The sequence below is a fragment of the Trifolium pratense genome, linkage group LG4 (assembly GCF_020283565.1).
Source record: "Trifolium pratense cultivar HEN17-A07 linkage group LG4, ARS_RC_1.1, whole genome shotgun sequence".
Classification (NCBI taxonomy): Eukaryota; Viridiplantae; Streptophyta; class Magnoliopsida; order Fabales; family Fabaceae; genus Trifolium; species Trifolium pratense.
Window position 1 is genome coordinate 15066494 of NC_060062.1, and position 16198 is coordinate 15082691.

At 30.7% G+C, this 16198-nt stretch overlaps 1 protein-coding gene and 1 long non-coding RNA gene across 2 annotated transcripts; one reads left to right on the forward strand and one right to left on the reverse strand.

Moving 5' to 3' along the window:
- Positions 1–779: 779 nt before the first annotated feature.
- LOC123921083 (fatty acyl-CoA reductase 3-like) lies at positions 780–15770 on the forward strand. Its single transcript, XM_045973480.1, has 10 exons — positions 780–1068; positions 1219–1322; positions 3333–3535; positions 4689–4789; positions 5338–5530; positions 9195–9356; positions 9707–9788; positions 9889–10155; positions 10513–10640; positions 15368–15770. The coding sequence occupies exons 1-10, from the start codon at positions 990–992 to the stop codon at positions 15519–15521; spliced, it is 1473 nt and encodes a 490-aa protein (XP_045829436.1). The 5' UTR covers positions 780–989; the 3' UTR covers positions 15522–15770.
- LOC123921084 lies at positions 11158–14336 on the reverse strand. Its single transcript, XR_006813915.1, has 5 exons — positions 13966–14336; positions 13542–13636; positions 12991–13146; positions 12097–12852; positions 11158–11684 (listed from the first exon to the last, which is right to left on the reverse strand). It is a non-coding gene; the product is annotated as an uncharacterized LOC123921084 (long non-coding RNA).
- Positions 15771–16198: the final 428 nt, after the last annotated feature.

Consider the following 16198-nt stretch of genomic DNA (forward strand, 5'->3'; position numbering starts at 1 on the left):
ACAGATGTAGAAAATTTATCATATTTTAGTGTTAGCAACATTCATGTGAGTGTATGTTATGGTTGCTAAAAAATAAACCAAGCATTTCATACAACGCGACGAACCAAAGTTCAAATACTGTTAGAGGAGTAAGGAGTTGTCTGCATTTAATGTCTGACACTATTTGTAATAGAATTGCGTCCCGTAGAATAATCTTTTGGGAAAAATATAAAACATTTGAATGAGGTTATAGCAATGAAGCAAGGACACAGACATGACACTAACACATTGACAGCGATAATAATTTGAAAAAATAACACAATTCAATGTAGATAATTGCCGATGTCATGTTGACGTCCGACACTGACGCCTAATATGAGGAGTATCCGTGTTTCATAAGTTATAGACTTAGCTATATAATCACCTATATATTGCAGACCTGCATTTTGTATTAAAACTTATGTACAGTTGTGACTTGAAAAACATATACTTGGCATTCACACTTTTCAAAAAAGCGCACTTCTATATAAAAAAAAAAAATCGTAAGAATTTTTGGAAAAAAGGGGGATATTGGTATGATGTTTAATTTCACAACAGTCAACATCAAAATGAGATCACATGAACTTAAAAGAATGAAAAAAATAAGATAACAATGGCATGCATTCTGTTCATTCTATAAACATTTTTACATTTGGTAATTTTGACTTTTGTTTCACCGCAAACACAAGAAAGATATATATTAGAAATGTTCATTATTGCAATTAATTTCAGTGTACCTAACTAATCCAGATACATTATTCAACTTTTGTACACTCTATCTCAACTTTTGTACACTCTATCTCATAATTGCTGTTCCTAGCTGATGTCTCTGCTTTATATAAAATGGCCAAATGGGAGCTTAGTCTTCAACCACTCACTTGTGTCAGTTTACTCACTGTTCATTCGCTCATTAATTGTCATACTTTAATTTTCACTAGTATATTTTCTTGTATTACTATACTAAAACTACAATGGAGTTAGGAAGTGTACTTCATTTTCTTCAAAATAAGACCATTTTAATCACTGGTGCCACTGGCTTTCTTGCTAAAAGTATGTTCCTTTAGAATTTTCTTCCTATTTCCTCCTTATGTTTTCCTTTTTATACCTTAAAAATGGTACTATAATGTAGTATATGCACACTTTGTTATGTTTAATGTTTATGTTTATGTATGTATTTTGCTCTGCCCGCGTGTTTGACAGTTCTGTTGGAGAAGATACTCAGAGTTCAACCAAATGTTAAGAAGGTTTATCTTCTTTTACGAGCCGCGGATGCAAAATCTGCTACTCATCGTTTTCACAATGAGGTACTAATCTTTTTTGTACCTTTTCTTTCATTTTTATCTCTTTTGCTTCAATTTTTGAAACATGTCTTCAAACTGTATGACTTGAATAAAAATAAGATTTTCAATATATGTTATTTAATTATTTTCTCTTTCTATTATTTCACATTTATGTAAGAGTTTCTAAATCTAATGTCCAAAATATTATGACCACACAAGATCTTACTATTATTGTTAATTTGTTATTATCTCTATCGGTCCCTTAAAGACATTTTAGGTTTCACAATAGTTCCTTAAAGAAAAAAAAGGCTCGGATTGGTCCCTTAAAGAAAAAAAGGTCCGGATTGGTCCCTTAAAAACATATATGTTTGTCATATTGGTCCTTTCCGTTAAATTTTAACTCCAAATATAACAAAAAATTCCAATGGTTAAAATTTTAAAAATTAATAAGGTTTTTAGTGGACCACTTACACTTAATTGCATCTACAATCCAGTCAACTAAAACTAACGTTTTTTGTAAAAAATTGACGGAAATGACCAATTGAAAAACGGACGTGTCTTTAAGGGACCAATCCAGACCTTTTTTTCTTTAAGGGACCATTGTGAAACCTAAAATGTCTTTAAGAGACCAAAAGACTAATCAAGCCTGCAAAATATGAGACAAATGAGTCAAGATGTATCTTGTCAAGTCGATTTTTGTTGAATAATTTGTCTTTTATATCTAAGACCAAAGTATTGTTATAATTTTTATTATTAGAAAGTAAACTGTTTTAAAACTTGGGAAAAGAGATATTTTTATAATAAAAGCAACACTAATGATCATTTTACGAGGATTTTCGAAACAATTTGAACTTTGTATTTTGTGATCACGAGACTAAGATCTTGCTAACAATTTAGATTTTTGTAGGCAAGTAAAGTATTTTACTATCATGTTATTAAGTGCGCATCAAACATATGATAGGATAAATGTTGAGTATATATTCTCTCTTATGAAATATTCACACGAGTCTTCCGGTGAAAATCTACCCGCTATATTTTTTTTGTTGACTTAATTTGCATTCCAAAAAGGAAAAAAAAAAAAAAAGTCCAGATTTCACTTGACATAAAGTTGATGGGAGATAATCTTTTCTCAATAAATGTCCATCCTATCTATATTCTATCTTGTCTCAATCAAACTTTATTCTATCAAGGCCATCATACAAATAGGGCCTATGAAATAGAACAAAGTAAGAGTCCAAGGTAGAAAAAGGTTAATTAAGGGATTGCAAATAGCACCAGACACCTAATTAAACATACAATAGTAATCACTCCTTGTTAGTGTGAGAAACAAAGACTCAAGAATTTGAAGCGTGCACGGACATATATATAAATTGAGAAAGTTGAAATTATTATATCAATAACATAATATTAGGGACAATTTATAATAGTTCCATTCGAGAATTGAACTTCATTCTTTGCTTATCAACTATTGATTGAGATTTTTAGTCTTACTACCTTTTACTTTTAGGTTTGTTAATCTTGCTACCTTATTCATGGATTGAGATTTGTTATGGTGGAAAAGCACACAGTTTTCACACAGTTTTCGATCTCAACTATTGATTGTTGATCCAACGTACGGTTTAAATTGATAAAATAATAAAATCAGTTAAAATAATCACAGCCGTACACGTCAGATCGAACGATCATAAATTACTACATTGTGAAAATTGTGTCAATATTGACAGCAGGAAATCCACTTCGCTTATTCATATAGAGCAATAACTCTTGTTTAGCATTTCTACTTGTTGGTTTAATTTTTGGTTTTATAGCAAAAAAAGAAAAAATATATTTTCATTTTGATAAGGAAATTTGTTTATAAGAGAGTATAAAGGATAATTCAATTCCTATCATAAAAAATAACTCAAACCCAACATCATAGTGAAAAGCAACTACTCACCTTCTGTGAATTAATTTATACAAAGTTTTCTCATTATGTTCTATGATATTAATTAACTAATTTTGAAGCTAACTATAAATATGTATTTTTATGTGTAGATAATAGGGAAAGACTTGTTTAGAATACTAAAGGAAAAATTGGGAACAAATTTTACTACTTTTCTTTCGGAAAAGTTGACTCTAGTACCTGGAGACATTTCTCTTGAAGATTTGGGATTGGAAGATTCTATTCTAAAGGAAGAAATTTACAATCAAACCGATGTTATTGTTAATTTAGCTGCAAATACCAACTTTGATGAAAGGTAAAAAATTATTATACTTTTATACTACATCTTAAAGGATAGAGCAAAATTACACTTACTAGTTACTACATCTTTTATGTCTCTTGAAAGAGGACTGCTATTTACGGCGAACAACAATTTCACGAACGATTCACGAAGTGTTCTCCACCGTTGGATTATTTTTTTTACTGCAACATTTAATAAAGTTGTTGTGCCAAAGTCACGTTGTTCCAAGTCTAAATCTTTAACCGACACCATTGCCTCTGTTTCTTCATGAAGGTGTGATAACAGAGAAACTCCATCGGTGAACAAAACTTAAATGGAAGACAATTCAATCAAGTAACAAAACTGCTTAACAACCACAAAATCGACCTGATGAAATTGACAATTGAGAAAGTAGACAACAACCACAAATCGATTCAATTAGCAATAGAAACTAAAATCGATTAAGGAAGGAAAAAGAATAACGGTGGCTAACGGCAAAGTAACGGCGACGACGATGAACAAAAGCAAGGAAAGACAACGGCAAAGGAACAACGATGATGAAGTAAAGGAACGGCGACGGAGAGACACACAGAGATGGAGGAACAAAGAGGTATACACAGTGGAGACAAAGCAATTAGGCGGCCGCGGGACAATATCCAGAGGGAGAGATGAATACAGAGTTGCACATGGTTTGCGGTGGTTCAGTTGCTGTTTTGGAAAATTTAATTAAACACAACGATGACACGTCATTCGTGAAGGATTCGCTATAAACTTTGTCGCTACATCTAGCATTTTCCCTCTTGAAACTATTTTCAAATATTTTTTTTTTTAAAAAAATTACTTTGAATATTGTAACCAAATACTTAGAAAATGTGGTTATAAAAAAAAATTGAATTTGTCCCCGTCTCGTGAGCTTAGCTCAGTTGACAGGAACATCGCACTATATGCGTAAGAGTCGGGGTTTGAACTCCGGAGACTCCACTTATTCACTTTTAAGGTGAATTTTCTAACCACTAGATTACTTGACAAAAAAAAATTTTAAATCCTATTTATTTATAAATATTCAAGCTTCAAGAATTTTTTTTTGCTAAAAAAGAGGAAAATGTTGTTTTGTTCTTTCACTTTTTGTTTGACCCTACTCTGACGGTAGTTTTTTATACTTTCACTTTTTGTTTTCACCCCTATGCAGGTATGATATATCTTTGGGCCTAAATACATTTGGAATTAAGTATATTATCAACTTTGCCAAAAAATGCAGTCAACTCAAGGTTCTTGTGCATGTATCAACAGGTTTGTACTTAATTCCTCTAGTCTCACTTTTAAAAAATTAATTTTTATATTTAATGAATAAGTAATGTATATATAAGTTCCGTTTGAATTAATATAAAAAAAAAAAGTTGAATTGGTTTATTTTTAAAATTATGCGAAATAATTTATGCAAATAAATAAGTTTTTATGTATTATTATAAAATTTTCAAAGTAGTTTATGAGAAAATAAGTTATAAAAATACATTTTTTGTTAGTGAAAACTTATAAATTAATATAAAAATTTATTTATTTGTATGAACTATTTTCATAAGGGTCATGCTAACTAGTGCCCCCGGACACTAGTTAAGGAACCAAAGGGACCATAGTCAATATTATTGTTGTCTTTTTTTCCAACAATTATAACCTAAATGTATCAATTATTTAATCAATTAAAAAATAAAACGTTGTTTATAATTGAGATAGGAGACCGTACTAAATAATAAATTGATGTCAATATCAATCCCAAAAGTTAGGAAAAGCATTAATTAGACCCATCACAATTTCTTTTGTTGTTTCATAATTTATTTCAGCTTATGTATGTGGGGAAGGAGAAGGGTTGATATTAGAAAAACCACATCAATTGGGCCACTCCTTAAATGGTGTGAATGGATTAGACATTGATGTAGAAGTGAAAGTGGTGCGAGATAAATTGAGTGAGCTACAACAGTTGGGAGCAACAGAAGAAGAGATTAAAATGGTCATGAAGAACTTGGGTCTTACAAGGTTTGTGAAATTTTATTAGAATATATATTTTTTTTTAATTTAATTTAAAATATATAAATTGACATAATTAGATAGTCTTAGTAGAGTAACCTATCTTGGGACTCAAAAGGTCGATTTGGTGCTCTCAAGTTTGATTACCACCTTTATTTAGTTCTTGGACCAGTGGAGACTAGTCTTACATTTATCCATATGGGAACACTATGTAGGTAGTTAGTAATATTCCTAAATATATAAAAAATGAAATAGTCTTATAGACCAAAAAAAAAGTCTTGCAAATAAATCCGTCGATTGATATACATTGTCCTCATAACTTTTACCTTATACTCTCTCCGTCCTAAAATAAATGATTTGATGTTGACATTATTAAAAAAAAGAGTACTTGATCTTATTTTTATCATATTTTTCAACTAATATGTAGATACAAATATTAACATATGAGATGTTTTTTTTTTGTCTTGATGAGTATTTTCAAAATATATAATTTTTAATAATAGATAACTTAATATCTGATAATTAAAGTTGTACATTAACAAACTTGAATGCGATCAAATAAATCACTAACGGTTACTTCATTCGCTCATAATTATAATTCTGAGATATTTTTACATTTTCCTTTGTCTCTTCATAAAGATCTTTTAGAAAATTCTATATATGTTAATGGTTTATTTACAAAAACACTCATATTTAATTGATCATTGAATCGCAAAGAATTCAAATCATAATTAAAATATTTTTTCTTACACTTCAACTATCACCAAGCTATAGTTTTCACTTTATTAAGAAGCAACTCCATCGACAATTCTTTTTTGAAGATAAATCTGTTATTTCGTTCTTTCCAAATAATCCAACAATAAGCCACCCAAATTGTCATAAAATATTTCCGAGATCAAGTTTCCATTTCCAAGAATCAGTAATATCAACCTACAAAAACTTATTTTCTTGAACAACACAATATTCCGCAACAAGATCCTCTTCCCAAGCAAACAATAGCCTTCTCCACTTCCACACCCCACCCCCCACACGAGACCCCAAACCCTGACGATACATTTCAACTACAATAATATTCTTATGAAACGACAAATTAAAAATTTTACCAAAATTATAACACAAAGAGCATTCCTCAAGCATCTATCTTCCCTAACAACATCTTCCCCATTTTTCATTACTCTCATAATATTCTCCTCGAACCACGTTCTTACACTCAAACCAAGCCATCTCTAACATCCGATAAATTCTTTCACCAAAAAGACACACTTCTCTCTTTTAATATTAATAATTATAAGAGTAAATATGTAAATTTAACATACATTTTAAATAAATTTATTACTATAAACTTTTCTTATTATTTAAAAATTTTGCCAAAAATTCCTATAATAAAAGACAAAGAGAATAATTTATAGTAATAACACATGGCTATGTTAGGATCTTCTTTTTTTTAAAAAAAAAAATTGAAATATCTATTAGTACTATTATAGTTAGACGGTAAGTGCACACATTTCTAAAGTTCGAGACATTGATTATACATTTATATAGTAAAGTAAATTTATACACATGGCTTGCGTAACAGACAAAAAAATAAAATAAAGAAAAAGCATGGCTTGCCTATGCTCCATTAAATATCTTGAATTAAATCTTACCAAACAATTGCCAACTCATAAGATATTAGAACTCACTCATAGGTCAAAAATAAAAGACTTAATTAGTCTTTTGGTCCCTTAAAAATATTTTAGGTTTCATAATGGTTCCTTAAAGAAAAAAATGTTAGGATTGATCCCTTAAAAACATATTTGTTTCTCAATTGGTCCTTTCCGTCAATTTTTTACAAAAAACGTTAGTTTTGGTAGACTAAATTGTGGATGTCATTAAGTGTAAGTGGTCCACCAAAAACCTTATTAATTTTTAAAATTTTAACCATTGGAATTTTTTGTTATATTTGGAGTTAAAATTTAACGGAAAGGACCAATATAGCAAAAATATATGTCTTTAAGGGACCAATCCGGACTTTTTTTTTCTTTAAGGGACCAATCCAGACTTTTTTTTCTTTAAGGGACCATTGTAAAACCTAAAATGTCTTTAAGGGACCAATAGACTAATTAAGCCAAAATAAAAATATTGCACACATGCCGACAAGAATGTCAATCCACGAGCGAACCGACGCCTACAGAGAACTTTTTTTGTCTTAAAACAAATGATACAGTTATTCATTATATATATATATATATATATATATATATATATATATATATATATATATATATATATAACTTTAATAATTAATATTTTTAGATATATATTATTAAAAGTTATAAAAAATTGATATCTTAAAAATGGTAAAATAGTGTTAATCCTCTGTCACGTTAGCGAATTTTAGTTTATCTTTGTCGATTACCCTCTATAACATCAAGATTTCGTCCTTTTTTTTTGTTTTACATGGAGATGAATATCGAACCCAGTACCTCTAAGATACTACACAAATCCCTCATCGCTAGACCAAACCTAGTGGCTTAAGATTCTGTCTTTTTAATTCCTTATGAAATATGTTGACTTAAGATCCTTCATAAATGATGACGTGACATATACTTAGTGATGATGGTAAATCAAAATTCGCTAACATTAAAGAGGCAACTTGACGAAAACTTAAGCCAACATATTCAATGAGGGCTAAAAGGACAAAATTTTGACATTACAATGGATAATCTAAAAAAAAAATTACAAGGAGATAAACACTGTTTAACCATTTTAAAAATGTACATCAAAATAAATCAAACAGCTTTTATCTTTTATGCTAAATTTATATTTGCATATATATGATCAAACTATGCCACTTATGTTGGGATGAGGGAGTACATCCATGTTTACTTGTTAAGCTTCGAAAAAATAAACAAAAAACTTCAATTTAAAGTCAACTACCCTTACTCTTACAAATTACAATGGAGAGTTGTAGTCATTAAAAGATTTTTTAAGAGGCATAAGAGAAATGCAAAGTAAAAGTCTTTTATTTATAATTAAGGCTCTTTTAATAAATTTTAATAAATTTTTTATTTTTATTTTTTAATAAAAATGTTCGTTATTCTTTACCAAAAAAAAAATGTTTCTCATTGCAATATTTTTAAAAGGTCTATTTAGACAAGACAAGACACCCCATAAGACATTTCCTCTTCAAGAAGAACGTGAGAGGCCAAAGCGTGGCCTTCAATTCAAATATGGAACAAAAAATTGAGAATCCTAATATTGTGTCAATAAGTGAGAATCCTATACAAAGATGAGATAATCCTAATATTGTGTCAATAAGTGAGAGACACACACACTTTAAATTTAAAATTGATTTTATAAGATTGAATTATACACAACCTAAATTTTAAGTTTTGAGAATTTTTTGGTCAAAAAATAAATACCTTCAACAAACAAGTAATAACCAGCGGCACATTGTCCTTTTTTTTTTTTTTTTAATGACAAAATATATACATTGTCCTTTCATTAACTAGACTAGATGCACCACACAACTCTTAATTCATTGTCTTTACTTTAGTTTTTCTTCAAATTTAGCTATCAAATATATTATGTCATCATGTGATCTTTTTCACATTCTTATGAAATTTTGTAGGCCAAATATAAAATATTAGAATATTTAACCACAATTTTACTTAATGAAAAATTATATCAGGGCAAAATTATATGGATGGCCAAACACATACGTGTTCACAAAGGCAATGGGAGAAATGCTTTTGGGGCAATTGAAAGAAAATTTGTCTGTTGTTATTGTTCGTCCTGCAATTGTCACAAGTACATTCAAAGAACCTTTCCCTGGTTGGTCTGAAGGTGTAAGGTAAATCTTTCTTTTTCTTTGTTGATAAAAGGGTAATTTTGCTTCAATGACCAATATTTTATTTTGATATAGTAGTTTAATAGGTAGACTCTTACACATTTTAAATTAGATCTGTGAAATTTCATGTTGGAACTTAAGTTATTGAAAGCGATTCTACAGCTATCAACTGAAATGTACTTACGAGATAAATCACCATAATTTAAACTAGCAATATGTTGATACTATATTTATTTATGTACAAAATTATTCTTCCATAAAACCAAAGGAAAAGATTTAATCTACCTATGCATTGTGCACCACCATGTGACTAGTCAACTCATTTTTAACTTGGTGCTTCTTGACTACAACAGGACAATTGACAGTTTAGCCGTAGCTTATGGGAAAGGAAAATTAACATGCTTCCTTGGAGATCTTAATGCAATTGTTGATGCGGTGAGGTTCTTCATCATGAAACCAATTATTTAAGTTTAATTATAATTTTTCCAATTATTTTCTAATCTCACTTTAAAGGTACCACTAATTTAATAATCAGATACCAGCTGACATGGTGGTGAATGCAATACTAGTTGCCATCGTAGCTCATGCAAATTATCCCAGTGAAACTATATATCATGTTGGTTCTTCTGTTAGAAGACCTCTCATATATAGCAATCTTCAAGAATTTGGCTTTAGACATTTCTCAGTAAAACCATGGATAAACAAAGATGGAAAGCCTATTAAAGTTAGCAAAGTTATGGTGTTTAGCAACATGGATAGCTTCAGAAGATTTATGTTCATTCGCTACCTTCTTATGTTAAAGGTTAATTTCTATATCTTGCACTACAAGAATACCATTGATTTCCGAGAATTTTTTTTCTAGGAAAAGACTCAAAGTTCCTAGAGAATGCTGTTTTCCGAGAAAATTTTCCTAAGAATACCATTGAGCCAATTATGGTTTTTAAAAACACTAACTTAAATTGTGGTCACAGTTATGTTGCGAACCTCTATATTGTGACAAATTATGTCATTGCATGGACCTCAAAATCTTTTATATATATTACGACCACAATTTAAAATCATAAATACTAATTCATTATTACAAAAAGTTTTCATTACGAATTTTTACAAGGTTATAGAGTAGTTAATTAGTCTTACATGCAACTTCTGAATTTGATAGGGACTTGAGCTAGCTAATACTGCACTTTGCCAGTATTTCCAAGGGACATATCTTGATCTCAAAAGGAAGATTCAGATTGTGAATCGGTTGGTGGACCTTTACAAGCCTTACTTGTTCTTCAAGGGAGCGTAAGTATATATTATTAGAATTACTATCACTACTACAAAAAATGCATTTTATAGCGCTTATTTTGAGCTTTTATAGCGCTTAAAAGCGCTATAGATGTTGCCGCTATTATAAGTCTGCTGCCTATTATAGCGCTTTCAGAAAACGCTATTGTAAGTAATAAAACGCTATGATATATGTGATTAAGGCGCCTTTCACAACAGTATTTAATAGCGGTTTACGGAAAAAGCGCTATTAAAGGTTCCAGATTTAATAGCGCCCGTGTATAAAGCGCTATTATAAGTGATAAAGTTCAAAAGCTTCTATAGCGGTTTATAAAGAAACGCTATTGTAAGTCTTGCGTTTTATTTTTTTAAATCAAACCTGGAGCTTTTTTTTTTTTATTTTTCAACCTGAAGCTTTTTATTATTATTATTCAACCTGGAGCTTTTTTTTTAATATGTAGACTTAGAGTTATTTTTTAATATGTAAACCTGGAGTTAATTTCAAATTTAAAAACTAGTAAATAACATCAACTAATTTATAGAGAATAAAAGGTACTTTTTCGATATAACATGAAAAATATACTAGATTTGGTCTGAAACAATATTTGAATACATCTCTAACCAACAAAACAAACTTATGCTAATTCAAAGGTCCTAATGACCTCAAGAAGCTAACTGAGTACATAACTCTCACCACCAAAACAAATTAACTTATGCTAAGATATACTAATACAAAGGTTCTATGAGCCTCAACCTTAATCAAATAATAACAACCTGCACAATAAGCTCCCAGCATACCATTTTCTGCAACTAGGTGAGTTCAGAACACCAAAACAATCAAACTAAAATTAACTTAAGCACTCCTCTGCCATTTTCCAAACCAAGTCAGCAGTACCTCTCATGTTTTCAAGTCCCTGAAAAACCACAGGAACCAAGACACCTCCAGAACTTCAAACAAAACACCACAGGAAGGCAGTAACACAATAGCAGAAAAACCAATCCATCAGGGAATAACATGATTATGCAGCTAAACGGTCTCCAAAACTTAGCTCCAAACTCTACCTGTCAAAACAATTCACAAGGAGCTATCTTTAATTGACAAAATTTTGAAGGTCATCGTAAAGACAACTATCATAAACACATCTATATAAGATCTGCAGAGTTTTCATAAACATATTTTTCAGTTTCATGTATTCTATTAATGAGTTCAACAACTCTGAAAAAGTGCATGAAACACAAATTAATCAAAAAAATAAAATTATTGGAGCCAAAAACACATACATGGCCAGGAAAGACAACACCTCCTAGGAGCTAAGTAACACACACAAACAAAATCAAAGTCCATGTAATTAAAAACATCTACTGGCCCTGCCATATTCTTTTATTCTTTTATAATACAAATAAAAATAAAGTCATATATCATTTATGATCAAAGCTTCATAGATATCTGGTGTAAGAGTACCAAGAAACCCACCCATATTGGTGTACGGGCAACACCAACAACGCACCGCGGTAAGGTAGAAACATAGATATCTGTTGTAAATATATACACTGCGGCGGTTTATAAGGTCACTAACCTGCATTCAGGTAAGCTAGCAACATACACCTATTAAAAGAAATAACTAAACAACTCATACACCTATGTTCATTAGACCAAGAGCTAATTTGATTGATAAATACCTCTCATTGACAACTATTAAAAGAAATAAATAAACAATCATACCTATTTGGACTTATTCTCGAATTCACAGACCACAACATTACCGAACCTCAGTGCCTTGTGGATTACAACCCTTACACCAAATTTCAAATAAAACTAGATAATCAAGTTAGCATGTTACTAGACTCTTAAACAACTAAAATAAATAATCTAAAATAAGATTGGTATTATTTATGGATTTGGACCAATTTATCATCCTTTTAACCTTCTGGTTGCAGCAAGAGTGATGCCCCAATAAATCCTTTCTTCTATTCTTCTCTCCCTCCAATGATCAACAATGATGATTAGTTTTGAAATTAATACCGAAAAATAATAAAAGATGAAATGAAAGGAAAACAAAGAAAGTTCTAGTTTCAATAGCTTTAACCGTAGCCTAAAAGAAAAAAAGCATAACTTCAACAGCAAGGCATAAGGTAACGCTCACAAGGGCTACCTGGTAATGTTTAACCAACTAGGGTATCTTCTTCTTAAATGTTGGTGCTATAAGATCGCGTTCCATGTCAAATGTAACTGGATCAATATTTGCTACAATGTTAATTATGAAAATAGTGTGACAGTGTATAAAATTTCAGATTTATGTGAAATTTTACCAACACGATTCATATGGAATATTAGAGAAATATTATGAGGCATAAAAATAAATAGAACCTTCTTTTCTTTCGCAATCTTTACGAGCTCTCCAAGAATGTAACTTTTCGTCCTAGAATCTTCATATTATTTTTTCCTGCCCAAGCTTCAAGTGCTTGCTTGTTTGGGTCAATAACAGCCACAAGGAAGTACTCAATTATTTCCATAGACCCATATCTGAAACAAAGGAGGATATAAACACGTCACAAAACATTGTCTGCTCATGAAAAGAAGCTTAAACTAATTCCTTTATTAAAGGGAATATAAATTCATTATTACAAGATAGATCTTGAAAACTATTCAAAGGCTCTAGAAGAATTACTGATTCAATGACAGAAACTTTAACATAAATTTTTTCCAGCTTTTCAATAGCAACATATTCTCCTTGTGAAAGTTTAAATATATTCTTCTTCCGATCTATAATTTTCATGCTTCCATTAGGTTTCCACTCTCCAATATCTCCGATCTATAAATTGCAATGCTAGTGTATCTAATCTAATATTTTGTGTTACAATAATTGTAGATACCGGCCAAGTAAAATAGAGTAATAATATGAAAAATTGATAACTCACCGCTTCTAAAAACTCATCCCATGAATATATTATCAACTCAAACTTCTCAACTTCTTGATTTTGTTCTGGAGTAACCTTTCCAAAGCTAACAAGGGCTACACAAAAATAGATAAATAAATTAAGGCAGCTTCTTTCATTTTAGAAAAGAAATTGAGAAAATCAATGGAATTTACTCTTGATAAATTAGGGCTACACCAAAGAGCTAGCATTCACAGGTCTAAAAAGTTCACTAGATAAAAACAGAACAATTGTGTAAACCTCATAGACCTAACAGATGAAGCACTTAAGATCAAAGGAAAACAATGGTCAAATTCAATTCTAGCCCAATAAAATTCACACAAAACCCTCTTCCTACAAAGTTAATAAAAAAAATCCCAAAAAAGTTAATCTTTAAAATTAAATTACAAAGAGAAATTGAATTTACCTTGAGCTCCTGCAAATCAACGCGAATTGCCCCAAATCCTTTCCAGGGATGTTGATTCTTGGCCTTTCTCGTGAGAACCTAAAATACATTCGATAAAAGAAGGGCGTAAGGGAAACAGAGGTTTTCAGAGCAAGAATTTAGGGTTCAACAGTGGGATTTTTCTGGGTCGGGAGAGAAATCACGAGATTTGAGGTTCAACGGAGATGGAGATATTGAGTCGAAACAAAGGAACTAGGGTTCGACGAAGATGGAGATGTGAGGTGCTGGGTTGAAACGTGATGGAGTTTGGCGAGATGGAGCTTTCACGATAGATAGAAAGAAGATGGAGGTTTATCGTGAAAGTTGAAGATGTTTTCAATTTATTTTTGTTTTATTTTTCTTATTATTATTATTATTATTATTATTATTATTATATTCTCTACTAACCAAAAAAAAAAAAAAACAATTACCAAAGGTCAAGGGTTCGACACCCAACTAGCAGCGAATTTTTATTTTTTTATTTTTTTATTATAGCGCTTTTGTTAAAAGAGCTATTATAGGTTATCAGATTTAATAGCGTTTCTCCTTAAGTGCTATAATAATGTTCCGCATTCATATTTTTCATAGCGCTTTTAACAAAAACGCTGTTATATCATCCTTAAATTCCAGGCTTTAATAGCGCTTCATCTTAAAGAGCTATTGTAGGTGCTCCGTCTTACCTTTTAATAGCGCTTTTTAAAAAGCGCTATTAAATAGGCGCTATTATAACCCAAAATTGTAGTAGTGTATATGTTTCGTCTATGTTTTAAATCCCATCTATGTTTCGGTAGCGGTAAAAGTTACATAACGAACTTATATATTAAGGTAAAGTGCTTTTGATGCAGCTTTAATTATAGTTGTGATGTTGTTGCAGAGACCTCTGAACACGTTATATTTCTACTAAAATTGTGTCGGACCTAATTTAAAACTATGGTTTGAATAGTACGTAGTTATAAGTTGCAGACACATGTCATCTTTCAAGTCTAAATCCCTTGGACCACTTGATATTGGATGATTGCTATGATTCATTCACTATCACTATTGGTCAGTATTGTAGGGTTAAGTAATGAATCACTTATAGAGACACCACACACGACACTGACACGATAAGACCAATAATCATTTTAGAAGATAAATTAATTAAATGTAATGACATGTGTCTGGTTTCCACCGACACATTTCGGACATCTGATACACCTTCTTCGATAATAAGTGTCTGTGCTACAAAGGGGTTGAATTATTTATACTCTAAGAAGTTAAATCCATGTGTAATCTGTATGGCTTTTAATTGGTGATGTATCTTGAGATGCTTCTATTCATGCTTATATTAATATTGGCATTGTAAGTTATGAGCTTACCAAAAGAATGTTTGCGACATATGCAGATTTGATGACATGAATACAGAGAAGTTGAGAGTGGCAGCAAGACAAGGTGGAGTTGAGACAGATTTGTTTTACTTTGATCCTAAAGTGATCGATTGGGATGATTATTTCTTGAACATTCACCTCCCTGGTGTGGTCAAATACATTCTGAAGTGATACTATATAAAGTGATGAAATACATATATATATATATACTACATCTTTTAATTTGTTTGGTGAAACTTGTAATTTTATTAAGTTCAAATTTATGCTTGAAGAATTAAATAAAAGCTGTGTTATTTGTTGCTTTTGATGACAGTCTAAATTGTGTTAGCCTGCTGAAAATTATGTTAATTTCAAAGATTTGATGAATATTGATAAAGTGTATTATCCAATATCAAATATATATTAATTTTCTCTTGCAAATAACTATCTATAGATGAGATCTAATAATGAGATTTATTGTACAATGGTGAAAACAAATTAGTGGATAGTGAAAGACTTATTACAAGTTACAAAGCGTGTGTGTGTCTATATATATATATATATAGAGAAATTGGAGGGAACTTGGTAAGAAATAAATACAAGCTTTTAACTAAGTGTGAAATGTGGATTTGAAAAAAAGCTCATGAAGTTCAACATTGGAGTGACTACACATCTAGTAGTGTTTATAAGAAGGGAGGTGACCACAGGTGGTGTGCTGATTGTGGTATTGAGCTTCAGGCACGATGGAGAAAGTGTATATGCAAAAATATTAGCATTCCAACTATGAATTGAGTGAATTGTGTATATTTTGAGAGTGAATGCATATTCGTATTCGTAGAAGAGGATCAATATGCATATAATGATATACA